At 32.0% G+C, this 15,104-nt stretch overlaps 1 protein-coding gene across 2 annotated transcripts in view; it reads left to right on the top strand.

The window, feature by feature from the left end:
• LOC148598125 (NPC intracellular cholesterol transporter 1-like) overlaps positions 1-12,630 on the top strand; it is a 48,128-nt gene extending 35,498 nt beyond the window's left edge. For both annotated transcript variants that reach the window (XM_088560433.1, XM_088560434.1), the window contains exons 18-23: positions 1,228-1,286; positions 2,254-2,395; positions 3,384-3,615; positions 4,643-4,756; positions 5,868-6,030; positions 7,793-12,630. In XM_088560433.1, the coding sequence (XP_088416559.1) occupies positions 1,228-1,286; positions 2,254-2,395; positions 3,384-3,615; positions 4,643-4,756; positions 5,868-6,030; positions 7,793-8,052 (970 nt within the window). In that variant the 3' untranslated portion in view covers positions 8,053-12,630. The remainder of the gene's footprint in view (positions 1-1,227; positions 1,287-2,253; positions 2,396-3,383; positions 3,616-4,642; positions 4,757-5,867; positions 6,031-7,792) is intronic.
• Positions 12,631-15,104: the final 2,474 nt, after the last annotated feature.

Consider the following 15,104-nt stretch of genomic DNA (forward strand, 5'->3'; position numbering starts at 1 on the left):
GTATGTCTGTTTTCTGTGTCTGGTCTTTGTCCCTGGCTTGCATTCTTTAGGTTGCTGCTATAGATTTGGTTTCCTTGGTTACTCTTTGACAGAACTATTTGCCCTTGAAATGTTCATTTAAGTGCATTTCATGGAATTGTAACTCAGTTTACCAAAATGATACAATCTATCTTGTATTACATAGATAGTAACAATTTACTGAATTTTCTATCTGTACTTTATAAATTTTTCAATATTTCACACTGTGAAATAAATTTCACTCGCTGACTTTCTCCCGCCAAAAGGTCATAAAACAACGCAACAGTAATATCAATCTGCTGTTCTCAAAATTCAAAATTTATTTTGAAAATAGCAACAACTATAGATGAATAGGAAATCAATTGGTTATGGTGAACAACCAAAATATTATCACTCATGCCAAGAACAAATTGAGATTTAAGATCCACACACTCGTTAAATCTAGGCATTCTTCGACATTCATGATAATATTAAGGTAGTCAATTAAAATTGTCAAAAAAGTAAGTTATTCCATACTATGTTTCACCCACTGCCAGATTCTTACAGGGACTAATATTAAGTTAAAGCATAAATTGTTCAGAAACTTTTGCACTTTTGTTACAATGTATTAATACTTTCTTATGTTTGAAAGTTGTGGAACCTTAAATGCCAAAATTCAGGGATGGACATTTCATATGATTTAGCTGATTCAGGCATTGGGTTTTTGAGTTGGGAACCCCCTTTTCAAACTTGTGTTTGTTAATATCATGCAGAATTTGGGCAAAATAAGCAAATAATGAGCCTGAATTCCATTTTTTTCTGGATCCTCCCCTGTTAAGTTGAGCTACATGTCATAGTTTTCAATTTCTTTTGTGAAGTTTCATTTTATATTGACATAAAACTGATATACAGATGAGGCTTAGAATTGTTGGAAAATGGGAGGCTGTGCAGAGCATTTTCACCAGTTTGAGCCAAATTCATTTGTCAAAGTTTTTGTCAAGTCTTATAATGCAGCAAAGAAAAATATAATGTTTTATGAAAAATGACATTTTAAGCATGAAAACCAGGTGACATCCTGGCAACTTCAAAACTAATTACGTTTTCATGACATCATGACTGAAAGTCATATTCAGTTGGTGACTGTATATCACTTGTTAATATACAATCAATGTATTTCACTGCTCAGATAGAATGGTTGTAGTATAAAATGAATTTTGCCATTTTTTACAGAGGGCATGCAGCTTATGGAAGTGGTGTCAATCTTGTAAAGAATAACAAAGATGTTGGAGGTAACAATTTTGAAGAGAAAATCAGAAATTTTTAATTACTGAAAAATCTTAATTTGTAACATTTTAACTTTTGATATTATCTGATATCAATTTCATATTTTATTTTAAAAATTGAATTACTGAACTGAATTAATTTAAAGGTTAATTGGTCTAGTCAGAAAAATGTTGATGGTACTATAAAATTCAGCAACCTTTCTGTTTAAAACTGGTTTCCACAATTTGCCCAAATAGATTCTAAGGACACTAGGCATAGATGAAACTATACTGATAAGGAATTCACTGATTGATTTTGAGGTTCCCTGTAATTTTACTTTGATATATTTTTCATGGCAACAGACATTAAGTACTTGTGAAACAGATCAGTAGTTGATCCAGGAGGGAGAGTGCATTGGGTTGGCACCCCCTTTTTTATTGGAAAATTTATCATTTTCATGTACAAAAGTGACAAAAAAATGACAAATAATGTCCTATCACCCCCCTTTTACTTGAATACCCGGCTGCCATTCCTCCTTTTCAAAGGGTCTGGTTACGCCCCCATAGATTGATGTACACAGCAGAAAGTGCCTTACATGAGAATCATATGAAGTGCAACTTATGATTTTCACATGGATTGAGTGCAATATGATTAACATATGTTTCAGTTAACATATGATTAACATATGTTTCAGTTAACATATGATTTACATATGTTTCAATTAACATATATTTTACAGATGTTTCAGTTAACACGATAACATATGTTTCTGTTAACATATGATTAACATATGTTTTAGTTAACATATGATTATTAAATGATTATTACATGATAATTGTATTTTTTTTCACAAACATATGATGATCATATACATTTGTATAAGCAACTCAATATTCACATTATATGACGATCATATTTGAATTTTCAGAAGATTATATGATTGCCACATTTGGCTGTGTATACATCAGACATAACATTCATTGGTTTTTACAGCAACATATTTCATGACATACCACAACATTCTAAAGACAAGTAAGGACTACATCACAGCTCTGAATGAAGCCAGGAAGATTGCTGACAATATTACCAACTCCATACAAAAAACACAGCCAGGGAGTAGTGTTTTCCCTTACAGGTATGTTTGGCTAAAGGGAGATAAAAGGTAGGGAAGTGGAATTCATACAAATTAAATTCTGAACACATGCTATTAAATAATGTTGATGAAGAAGAAACTCATGGAACATCAGGGGTGGATCCCGGGTTTTTTTGAAAGGGAGACGCAATTATGAGAATCAGTATAAAAGAAACCAGATTATGACATTTTTAAGGAATGAATATGATAAATTGTCATGTTAAATACAATATTTAGCAGAATAGTTTTTTTTTCCTTTGAAAAGTGGGATTGTTTGCCCATGTTCTTGACATGCCCCTGAACATACTGGTAGAAGTGCTTGTGGTACTGAGTAGGCTGTGCTTATATACTATTTGCAATAAATTTCATATACTTTAAATTACATATATGCACAAAAAAAATTTATGAATACAATTTTACAGTTTCTTGTCTGTTTTCCTATGGGTAGTTTCTTCTTTGAGCTTGCATAATCAATACTTGGCTTATTGTTTTGGACTGGTAAAAAGCAGGGTCTGTTTGATTAGTCAATGTTCTTTAAATATCTGCTCTAGGACTTTAAGTACTTTTCTGTGTAAGGGTCAGGCAAAATGTGTATAAAGTGCAGCACATGAAGAAAAAAACAGATTTTTTTTTGCATTATACAAGTATTTATACCTGATATCTTCTAGAAATGACCATCAAAGTGTTTGTAAAATTTGCCTTTTTAAGATGTTCTTACCATAGGTCAAAATTAATTGAAATGCACTATTGAAAAATGGTGGGAAAATTTTCCCACACTTTTGCCTTATTTAAGTAGCCAAAAAATATCTATGTCACAGATGCTTCAGGGTAAATTTTAATAGCTTTATGGTTGTTTTCAGATGTAGTGAATATATTTGGGGCAACAAAGACCAAATTGAGAAAAATGATGTGCCACCCATTGCCTGATTCTTTCACAGAATGGTACTTACACATGCATAATCAATTAAGCTTTCAATCTTGTTTATTTCAGTATTTTTTATGTGTATTATGAACAATACCTCACAGTGGTCAATGATACCATGCTGAATATTGGACTTTGTTTGGTGGCGATTTTCATCGTGACCTTTATATTGTTGGGATTTGACCTAGTTTCTGCAGCATTAGTGGTGATGGTTGTATTGATGATCATCATAGATATTTGTGGAATGATGGTGATGTGGGGAATAGAACTGAATGCTGTTTCTCTTGTCAATTTGGTTATGGTGAGTATGTTGTAAATCACTATTATTTATGGTGAGGATGATTAAATTAATTGATAAATTTGAAGAAAAAAAATGGACTTGTTGAACAAACTATAGTATCCTGTATATTCTGACCACTTAATCTCAATGCACATTGGATCTGACAAGTCAGGTCATAAATAAAAAAAGAGAAAGTTGGTTTTTGTGGAATCCAATTTTCGTTGATTAGGGAAAAACACAAGTTTGTGGATTCTTGAATTTGTGGTTTTAAGATATTCAGTACACACTTCAATAGAAGTCTCCTTTTCGTTGGGAACCAAATTTCGTAGTTTTGGTACCCTATGAACAATACTTTCACAGTATATAGATTAAGACATAATAATCTTGTTCTTTTTTATTGGACTTATTATTGGTAAGGCCAAAAAAAAATATTGTGTGTGTTTCCTATATCACCTTTCAAAAAAAAAGGATAGTAGACATTTTTTTTTATTATTTTATTTTACATTGAGTCTGTGGAAGGAGTATTCTGATGTCAACAGTGCTTAGTAAAAACTTAAGGATATATAATCTTTCCCTGAAAAAAATAGGGTAGGTAGGGTAATAAGAAACACATGTATTTTTTATTTGGCCTAAAATATGTGAAACAAAGAAGTTTTTGTCCCATTTATTGGAACAATTTCTTATTTGGTATGCAGATTTCACTGAATATTGTAATCACTATAATCAGATGATGATTTTCATATTCAAAGCAAGTACATACTATTTTTTTTTTTTTTATAGTATATAATCCTATACAACCTCCTAATTAAAATGATGTTTCTATTGAGGAAGAAATTCTTATTTTGGCTGTATATAATTCCATAGCCTATTTTCTGAGTGTTTGCTTTACGCAGTTTATTATTTATTCAGGGTGTGGTTTAGACAGGTTTTTGATTTATTCAGTGTGGTTTAGACAGATTTTTTATTTTTTCACGGTATTGTTTAGACAGGATTTAGTTTATACAGATTGTAGTTTAGGCATGTACTGTAATTATCTAAACTTTTACAGGCTGTCGGTATTGCTGTAGAATTCTGTGCTCACATTGTCAGAGCATTTGCTGTCAGTTTACAGCCTACCAGGGTAGAAAGAGCTCAGGAAGCCATAGCTCACATGGGCAGTTCTGTAAGTACCGGTACTAGTGTTGAGAAATTAATTTTTTTATCAATTTCTTTCATGGTTTAGTTTTAAGCTAAGAATTGAAATCCTCAACAAAATGTGAAATTATTCCCCCTTTCTAGAGAGATCTACTTGTTTTACTTGTGTCCAGCATTCTGTCTTTCTGTCAATCAGTAACACATTTTTTCTATGCTACTTGCAGTTTTGTTATGAAACTTGTGGGATATAATATAACCAGATGGAGATGTGCGTACTGTCATGAATTTATTTTTATACAAAAAATTGTAGAAATCATGGCTGTTGGACTTCTGCATTTTTCAGCAAAACTTGGTCTCATGTGTTGTCCGCAACACCTCCCCAACAACTTTTGTTGTTATGAAACTTAAAGGGGTGTCAAATTACCATACTGGGATGTGCATATTGTCTAGAATTTATGCTTGAACAAAAATTGTAGAAATGATTACTGTTGGAACTTAAAAGATTTTTCAGCAAAACTTGGTCAGATGTGTTGTCCACAACTCCTTCTTAACAACTTGCAAGATTGTTATGAAACTCAATGTAGTGTTAGCTTACCAAATGGAGATGTGCATATTGTCAGGAATTAGTCATATTCTGTTGTGTTCTCAGTAAAAAAAATAATATGTCGAAAGTGCTCAGTCTATCCACCATAAAAATTGCGTCCAGTATGAATTATATGTCCACATTCAGGGTTCAGCAGGCTATGGGGGGAGGGGGGTATTAGTTTTGTAAGGGGCAATGTCTAGTTATTGTGTATGTTGTAACATCCATCTACCAAATCAAAACAATTTATGAAGTTATAGAAAATAATACTTATATAAAAAATCCAGAAATATAAAAAAAAAATGTGGTTGTATAACATTATAATGATTGTATACCTATCATCCATTAACCTTTGCTGTCTGCACAATAACTTTGGAAAATTCAGTTCTTTATCAAGTATGAATTTTGTGTCCTTACTATTTTGAGTGTAACCTGTGTAGTTGTATCAAGGTGAGCCTGGTGGAGCATTTTATTGCGTTGTGAGGGAATATCTGTTTTGTGTTTCTTTATTGTTCTTCATGCCTGTTGAACGAAATTTAATGATTTTTTTCTGTAGGTTCTAAGTGGCATTACTCTCACCAAGTTAGGAGGTATAATCGTGTTAGCCTTCGCTAAGTCACAGTTATTCCAGGTGTTTTATTTTCGGATGTATTTAGGAATGGTGGTTTACGGTGCTACACATGGTCTTATATTCTTACCTGTATTACTCAGTTTTGTTGGTAAGTAAATAATATTAGTAGACATACAGTGAAAGATTTCTGACCTGAAGCTGGCAAGCTTAAACCAAGCACCAGTAATGGCATTGGTGGATCTAGTGAATAGAAGAATTTGGAGATCGAAACATGCCCCTTTAACCTTGTTGGAATGAAATTTTGTTGATAAAGGATGTAGATTTAGGGTAAGGGACATAACTCTTGAAATCAGTGCTATGTTTGTATCATATTCAATTTCGCCAAAGCCTAGCAAGCTTTCATATGAAACAGAATGAAATCAGTCCAAGTTACTTTGACGCTTGCATGAGATAGATGTGAAATGGTGAATATAAATGTTCCAATGATGTGTAAGAGTTATGTCCCATACCCTAGGTCTACCTCCTTGAATGCATAATTTTGGGCAAATTACTAGTATTTAGCCTTGAACCCCCTTTTTTCAAATTCTCTGGATTTGAATCCTTAACTGATGTGGGGATATACAGACACCCTAGTACATTCGCCAGTAACAGAGCAAAATGTAAATCCTAAAATTTACATTAGTACTGCCACTTTTGTATCCTGACAATTGCATGATGACACTGAAATGTAACCGAGAACAGAGAAGCCCTCAAAAATGGTTTTGCATGTGTGTAACTGAAGATTCAATTCTAACCTTAATTTGCATGATTAGAAAAGCAAAAATATTGAAGTGCCAAAACAAGGGAGGATGTCAATTAGAAGGGAAATCCATAGGTTTTTCTCACATTTGAGAACACATTTACTGAAACAGGGACAAATAACAAGAGATGCAAAAAATTTTAAGTACACACAGAGAAATGCAGCACAAACAATATAAGAAAAAAATAAAGATGAACTCAGGTACTCCAAAAGGATGAGCAGTTTCTACTTCATGCAGGACACTGTGCTACCTGTTAAGTACCTTTTTGTGTAAGAATTAGGCAGTGGGTGGCACATAATTTTTCTTACTTAGGTCTTTTTTGCCTGAAATACATTCAGCACATCTAGAAAACAAATGAAAAGCTATTTAAAATTCAGATTTTATAAAGCATCTGTGATGTAGATATTTTTTAACTGCTTATATACAGAAAAAGTAGGGGAAAATTTTAGCCTCATTTTTCCAGTGCATTTCAACCGTCCAATATCTTAAAAATACAAACTTTATAAACACTTTGATGGTTATTTATGGAGGTTATGAAGAATAAGTACTTGAATAATGCTATAAAATTTCTGTGTTTTTTTTCTTCTTGCGCTACACCTTGTACACATTCTGCCTGATTTTTAGATAGTGGAGTACCGCTACCACAATTGTTGTTCACTAGTCATTGTGAAACATGATAATCAACTAACGGTAGATCATTGTGATGAGTGTGGAACTTTTGGAGCAGGGAACCAATAAAGTCTTTCTCGGTCTAAGAATCGTGCAAAAATGCATGTAAGGTGCGGCACATGATTTACTTGAAATGCACTATGGAAAAATGGCAGGAAAATTTTCCCCACTTTTACAATAAATATGCAGTCAAAAAATATTTCTACGTCAGATGCTTTAGGAAAAATTTAGATAGCTTTTCAGTTGTCTTCTAGGTGTTTTAAATATATTTTAGGCAAAACAAAAAAAAACAATTGTGAAAAATATTGTACCACCCATTGCCTGATACTTACACAGAATGGTACTTTCTTAAACTTTTTACACAACTTATCCCTGTAATGATGTATTTTTTGTATAAGAGTGTAATGCCAAAATTAGATTACTTCCTCTTTCTCTTTTTAGGACCATCTATAAATAAAGCTAAACTTTATGAGCATCAGCAAAAGAACAAATATAAAAAAGACTCAAGTAAAGAGTATGAGGACCCCATCGATGACACAAATGTCCAGTCATCGAGGAATAATCTTGTTGAGAATGATCCACCAGATTATGAATCACTTTCGAACAATACTCATGCATATCAAAATAGCGGTTATAGAAAGACAGAAGAGCATGTATATCCTGAAATAAATTTCAACGACCCACCTTCGATGAGAATGTGATATTGATGTTGATGTTTTTGTTAACTTGATTTTTCTGAAATTTTATTGTTTTTTCCATCGTTTTAACTGTGTGATATTTTCTATCTCAGGTAACTGCTGTGATGCTAAAAGTATCAGCAATTTATTAAGACAAATTAATTGTGATGTAGCCTACAAACCAAATATTGCCAGATTTAAACGTCCTGATGAAATTTCACATCTTGCCCTATCGGGTTCACTGTCATATTTACTGCTGTTATTCTGTATGTAATTGTGAACCAGTTTATTTTTTGGTTGATGTAAACATGGTCATTCATGTGTGTATGTATTAGGGCTGCAACGATGGATGTAGAATAAAATGAAACTTGCTCAAGCTTTTAGAAAAATAAATAATAGGTAACATTTGAAGACGCTCCTATCACTATGTGGATGATTCTTAATTTTTACATTGATTTGTGGGGGATTCCCCTCTAATGTTAAACAGATACAAGTTATTTTGAATTGATTTGCTCAATATATAGGATCTCTGTCCCTGTTAACCCTTTTCTTGATAATGATGCCTTTTGAAGCCCCTATTTTTAAAATGCCCACCCCACCTTTCTAGGGCTTGTAGAGATTTCTATGCACTTTTCGGGCTTGTTTGACATGAAAGGCTTATAATTAAAAAAATGACAATTTTTTAGCTTGATTGGGGCCAAAAAGAAGTCCTGCATTGGGTCTCAGAGGAGGGGTGTGCCCCCACCCCGGTTGTTTTGGGGGTTCAAAGGGGGCACCCCCTTGCAAATAGGAAAATCTGGTGGCCTTTCAGCTTTGCCAAAAAATTAGTTCAGTAACAAAATTTTATGAAAAAAGCTGGTTTCTTACCCTACCATTCAATACTGATTTATTTAAAGCCTTTTTTCAGAAAAAAAAAATCATCAAATGATGCATTTTGGTAACCATGAACCACTATCTGCAACCTGTTTTCTGAAGACACTTTGTCAGTTAATACTTCCACTTTTCTGGACTTAAAATTTGAAAAATGTAGAATCTTTTGAATTTTTGGTTGGAATTACTTGTGTAAAAAAAGATGACACATCAGCCAAAGGGTTAAACATACCCTATCTGTATTTTCATAAAAGAAAATTAAAAAAAAACTTGAATTTTCCTCAACTCAAATTTCATGCATTCAGATTACTTGAAATTAATGATTTGAAGAAAACTGAGGGACTTGAGTTGAGGAACTCTGGTATGCCACAAAGTTTTCAATTTATTGCACTAAAACATTAGTACAAGTAATATAGTATTAATTTATGGACAGAATTGTAGTTTCTTTTGATTTTTGGTAATGAAAATATCAATATTCTATTTATGCATAATCTAAATATTAGGGGGGCCTTATTTCCTTCGACCATTGGACATGCAAGTCATGCATTTGTTAATAATATAATGTGGGTGGGTTTTTGACATGCATATTTCTGATTTTTCCCATTTTGCCTGATTCTTACAAACACTTATACTTAAAGGGACACTCATCTGATTTTGAGTGGGGGTTGCTTTGAAGAATTTTAAAATAAATATTTTGCCATGATCGATTTGAAAATACATATTTTGATCTTGAAGTTTGGAGAGAAAAAAAAAATTGATCCCTTTAAATCACTCTGTTCAAAACATTACACTATATGTTTAAATAAATAACTTAATTTGATATATGTGAAAAAGAATTATTTTGAATAGATGTACGTGAAAAATAAATAATTTGGTTTGATATGCTTTAAGTATGGGAATAATAAATAATTTTATTTTATGTATGTGAAAAATAAATATTTTAACCTTTTACATAGTGAAAGTAAATACTTTCATCCAAAGAAATCTGCCTTGTCCCCGTCTCAATATCAAATGGTTGTTCCTAAAGTAACAATCTACAAAATATAAGAGGGTGATTTTTAAATTGAAATACTCCTCCCCCTTTTTTCTCTGAGAAAAAAACTACAATGAAACTTGTCAAAACCAAATCCTAGGGTAAAGGACATAACTCTTACAAATCATTTGAATGTTTGTGTAATGCATTTTACATCAGTATCAGCAAAGCATCAAATTGACTTGGATTCATTTCATTCTATTTCAAATGAAAGCTTGATAGTCTTTGAAGACATTGAATATGATGCAAACATATCACTGATTTCAAGAGTTATGTCCCTTACCCTAAGTCTACCTCCTTAAACAGGTGTTTGGTTTACAAGCTTAAGGTTCATAATACTTTAAAACTGATGTAAATTGACTTTTAAAAGGTGTCTGGTTAAGAGAGGTTTTCAGATTGTTCAGGGTTCATTTCAGATAATTTCACTGTGTTATAACTGCTACATATGAAATACATGTACAATCTTTTGTATGTTGTATTAACTTTTGTAATGTTTGCCTTTTTTTTACCGAGATTTTAGTATCAGCGGTCAATTTCCAAAGAATGTAAATGTAGAATTCGTTGTAAGATATCATGAGCATGCCGTCATGACCTAGGACAAATTTTACACTTAGAACTTTCAGTGAAATTGAATAGAGGTTTTTTAAGCTTATTTTCTCAAAAATGATATAAATTTATATTTGTTTCTTCAAACGTCTATGTGTACATGTTCATTTTTCCTAGAACAAATTCATTGTATGACTATATCCTCTCTACAAAAGCATTGTATATATGTTACCATACAGTATTTATTTTGTCTTTTTGTGAGTTTTTGTGATTTTTTGTTGGTACAGCTCTTTATTCATTGATTATTGCCATACATTCAAATATTACTGCATTTTAAGTCATTATGTTAAACAACTATTGCATAACATATTAGTCATTTTTAGAAATTAATTGATGCATTCAGGAATTATTGTGATATACAATTTTACATTTAGATGTTATTACAATATAGAACTATTGCATTCGTTTCTATAAATTTGTACATTTTGAAGTCATTTCTCTGAATAATGGCATTCATTAGTCATTTTATTAAATTAGTGCATTCACTAGTCATTGCATTGAATTATTGCATTCAGAACTCATTTTAATTAATTATTGCACTCAGAAGTCATTTCAATAAACTACATGTATTGCATTGAGAAGTCATTTTGATAAATTATTGTAATCCGATGCCTGCCTTGTTCATACATTGACTTGTAAATCAGTGTTATTTTTTTTATTTTGATAAAACATTTTTTTCATCAGCATAAAATTAAATTTGCTTTTACAAAAGTGAAGCAGCTTCCTTTGTGTAAAGTCTTGTAATAAAAGACTTAATAGTTAGGCAATGTTTTTTATTTGGACGTTTTATATGAGTATGTTGCATATCTATAAAAAGCCTTATATTAGGCCAAAATGAAAAAAAATATCCTAGATTATCATCCCCTCCCAATGCAATTTTTTCACCCTCCCCTCTCCTAAAAAATTATTTGATTTTTTTCCTCAATTAAGGTCCATTTCTTTCAAATTGAAAGCATTATTCACAAAAATTTAGAAAAAAACTTTTGTTTAAATATTATCCCCCCTCCTGGTCTCCCACCTGCCCTACATGTATGTGTAATTTTGAAAATGTTGGATGAGAATCTATAATTATTTTTATTATGGCCTTATAGGACTGTGCTATGTATTGAGATTAATGCTATATATAAGAAGTTTTCAAATCATTTTCATTTATTATTCCATCCATTCCTCAAACTTGTATGATATTAAGTACTTCTCCATCTAAGAATCAGGCAAAATCTGTATAAGTTGTGGCACATGAAGGGAAAAAAAAACACAGATTCTATTGCATTAACCAAGTATTTATGCCCGATAACCTCCAGAAATAACCATCAAATTGTTTGTAAAATTTGCCTTTTTAAGATATTGATAGGTCAAATTTAGTTGCAATGCACTATGGAAAAATGGCTGGAAAATTTTCCTGCACTTTTTCCCTATATAATCAGTCAAAGAATATCTATGTCACAGATGTTTCAGGATAAATTCAAATAGTGTTTCAGTTATTTTCTACATTTATTGAATACATTTAAGGCAAAAAAAACAAATTGAGAAATATGATGCACCACCCAATGCCTTTCTCTTACACAGAATGGTACTTAATTGTATATACAGAAATGAGTTCACAAGAAAAACTGTTTTTTCAGTATTTTTTTACAAATGTATTATTGGACAAACTTTAATACAAATTGCATTAGTCTGAGAATAATCTTAACTTCCAATCAAATTTTATGATTTTATGACTTCTCAAATGGTTAATTGATTTCAATGGTTGAGAACATTTGTAGACTTTTCAAGTTTTGTATGGCCATAACCAGGTCTCCCCATTCAGGGACTTTATATTACATATATCTTGTAATGGGAGTCTTCTGTATGTTGATATTGAAATATCAACTATCTACAGTCACCTCTGTTACAATACACACCCCTTGTTCAAATTAAATTATCAAAAAACAGAAAAAACAAAAAAAAAAAATTGCATAAAAAAGCACAAGTGAAAAAAAGAAACTTGGACTATATTTAAACTGTTGTCTGCAATATTAATGTGGTTGTGTAAATGAAATTTTGTTTTGTTTTGTGATCATAGTTGTTTTCAATAAAATATGTGAAGAATAAAAGGATTGTCATTTTTCTCAATATTTTGCCACATGTAAATGCAACTTATGAAATATTCTGTTACATTCTGGTTTAATAAATCATTTTTGATCTGTTCCAAATGAAAAGTAACAAGCTCTGCCCCCCAAAAAGGAGGGTTGCAGGGTCAGAGGAAATTCTGTCTATCTTGCATACATCTATGATTTTTTTTTCTCAAGCAGTTTTGAATGTAATTGCAAATTAATTTTGGGACATGTTTAAAATATTGTGTAAAAGGTAAAATGAAACAAACAAAAAATTGTAAATGTGTGTGAAGTTGGATACTATCTAACTGTTGATCTACAAAGCGTATTTATACCTCTTTACCCTCCACATAACAGGAAGACTTCCACAAAATTAATGAAAAATTTAGAATTTCCCACATAAAAATATAAGATTTTTGGGATGTTTTCGGATAAAATTACTATATTTTCTGTGAAAGATTGAAGTAATTGAATTTTTTTCATAACAAAAATAGCTCTTATGTAAAAATTTCCCACGAGACAGTGTCAGTAGGGGATAAATTCCCACATGAACTGTTCCGAAGGTAAACAGGTATGTATATCTCTGAAACCAAAATTAAAGATTAACATTAACTTTCAACTTTTAAGGAAAAGAAAAGCAGTTTTAAATTATATAGGAAATGAGAATTTATGATTACAGTTCTATTTAAGGTCATAAAATCTTTAAAATTGACCTTTACATTGTATGCTATTATTTTCACAACGATCAAAAACCTTCAGTGATAACAGCACTTTGATTATTATTTTTGTTTATATCCAATTCAGAAAAGAATATTGGAAAATAAAACACATAAAAATTAAATTCATCCTTTATTCAAACAGTAACAAAATGTAAGGAAACATACGTGTACCTCCATTTGTTCACTTTTCTATTGTATGGTGTGTCCCGTAACTCCAACGAATTTAGCACAAACATATGGTCTCACTAACCACTTCCGGGTCAAATGGCCACCCCCCCCCCCCACTATGTAGTACCAAAAACACACTGAACCTAGACATATGCATTGTAAGTGCATTATTTGTGTGTATTATGATTAAAAGTAGTCAAAATATACCTGAGAATGTGTACTTTAAAATCATATATGTAATTAACTACAAAAGTGTATGAATATTGTTTACATGTGTGAGTAATTTGCCTCCATGCTGTCAATTAGCAGAACAGGTAAAAATGTGGATTTTCAGTATTATTTATTCAGGTAAATTTTGTGAAGAATTTCTACATTCATCGTACCATTAGCATAATGATTTTGGAAGCCTTATTTTCCAAGCTTTGCAACGGTATGCAACTTTAAGATGTCATTTGTCTTGGGAATTAACAGTGGAACTTTGAAAATTACTTTTTAAACATGTAAAGCAATGGAAACATTAGAAGTGGTTGGTGAGACCTATTGTATGGCCTAAGTCCCATAACTCCAACAAAATTAACAGAAACAAAAAGGCGGTGCAGTATACACATCTATTTTTATAGCAATAGATTATATGCAAAAAGAATCGTGGAGTTGTTTGAAAGAAACACACACACAAAGCAAAAAAAAAAAAAAAAAAAACTCGCCGCCGTATCAGAATGACGATGAGTAAGTATGCCAAACTACTCTTCATAAAAATGCACCATATTCTAAATATCAAAAATAATCCATCTAACCGGTCCTACTAAACAAAGAGTGGTAAAGAGCACAAAAGTTTGGTAAAGACTGGTACCGAAATATTGATTTATTTTATTGAATAAAAGTTTCTTTGTATCTATAGGTTACAGACCACCAATTCAACCAATGAGCATTTGGAACGTACATAATGGTTTTTAAATATACCCCTATCTTGTGAAAACACTGGGATTTCCCATGCTATTTATAGACCCTTCACTTCCGGTGATCAGTACTGCACTGCAAGTCTGCTAACCCCACATGCCATTCTGAGGATTGTGAGCTGACATATGTAGAATCATGCTGATATATAGTCCTCTGCAGGTTAAAGTTAAGGTAAGGTCCAGAGAAACCATTGAATATTGTCAAATTAGCATGGAAGCCTATGGGAAGTGGAATTAGTGGTTTCTAGCCTATATAGTGTTTATTTTTCTATGTGACCATTGAAAATGATATATTAACTACTATTCTGGATATTTATTCATAGATCGGCATCTAGACATCGTCGCGCGATCAGTTCGCAAAGTCTAACGGTTATAGACGAATTTCCTCCACGAGGTCTTGCATTGCTGAAATCTTAAGGCTCGTATGCAGTTTCCTAGCTAGGGAAAAACGGAGGGGCGCCTTACCGCTTTGTCCCTATTGAATATCCCCTTATAGTCCGAATTTCCTCTGACCCTGCAACCCTCCTCTTTTTTATTTGGATATTGATATGTCGGGTTGGGGTCAGAACGATGTGCCATACAAAAAGTTGGAGATTCAGCGGTACCGCGGAGTATCGCCCTTCACGCGCTT

The sequence above is a fragment of the Perna viridis genome, chromosome 14 (assembly GCF_037379345.1).
Source record: "Perna viridis isolate PV_CMFRI_1.1 ecotype Kerala chromosome 14, ASM3737934v1, whole genome shotgun sequence".
NCBI classification, from domain to species: Eukaryota; Metazoa; Mollusca; class Bivalvia; order Mytilida; family Mytilidae; genus Perna; species Perna viridis.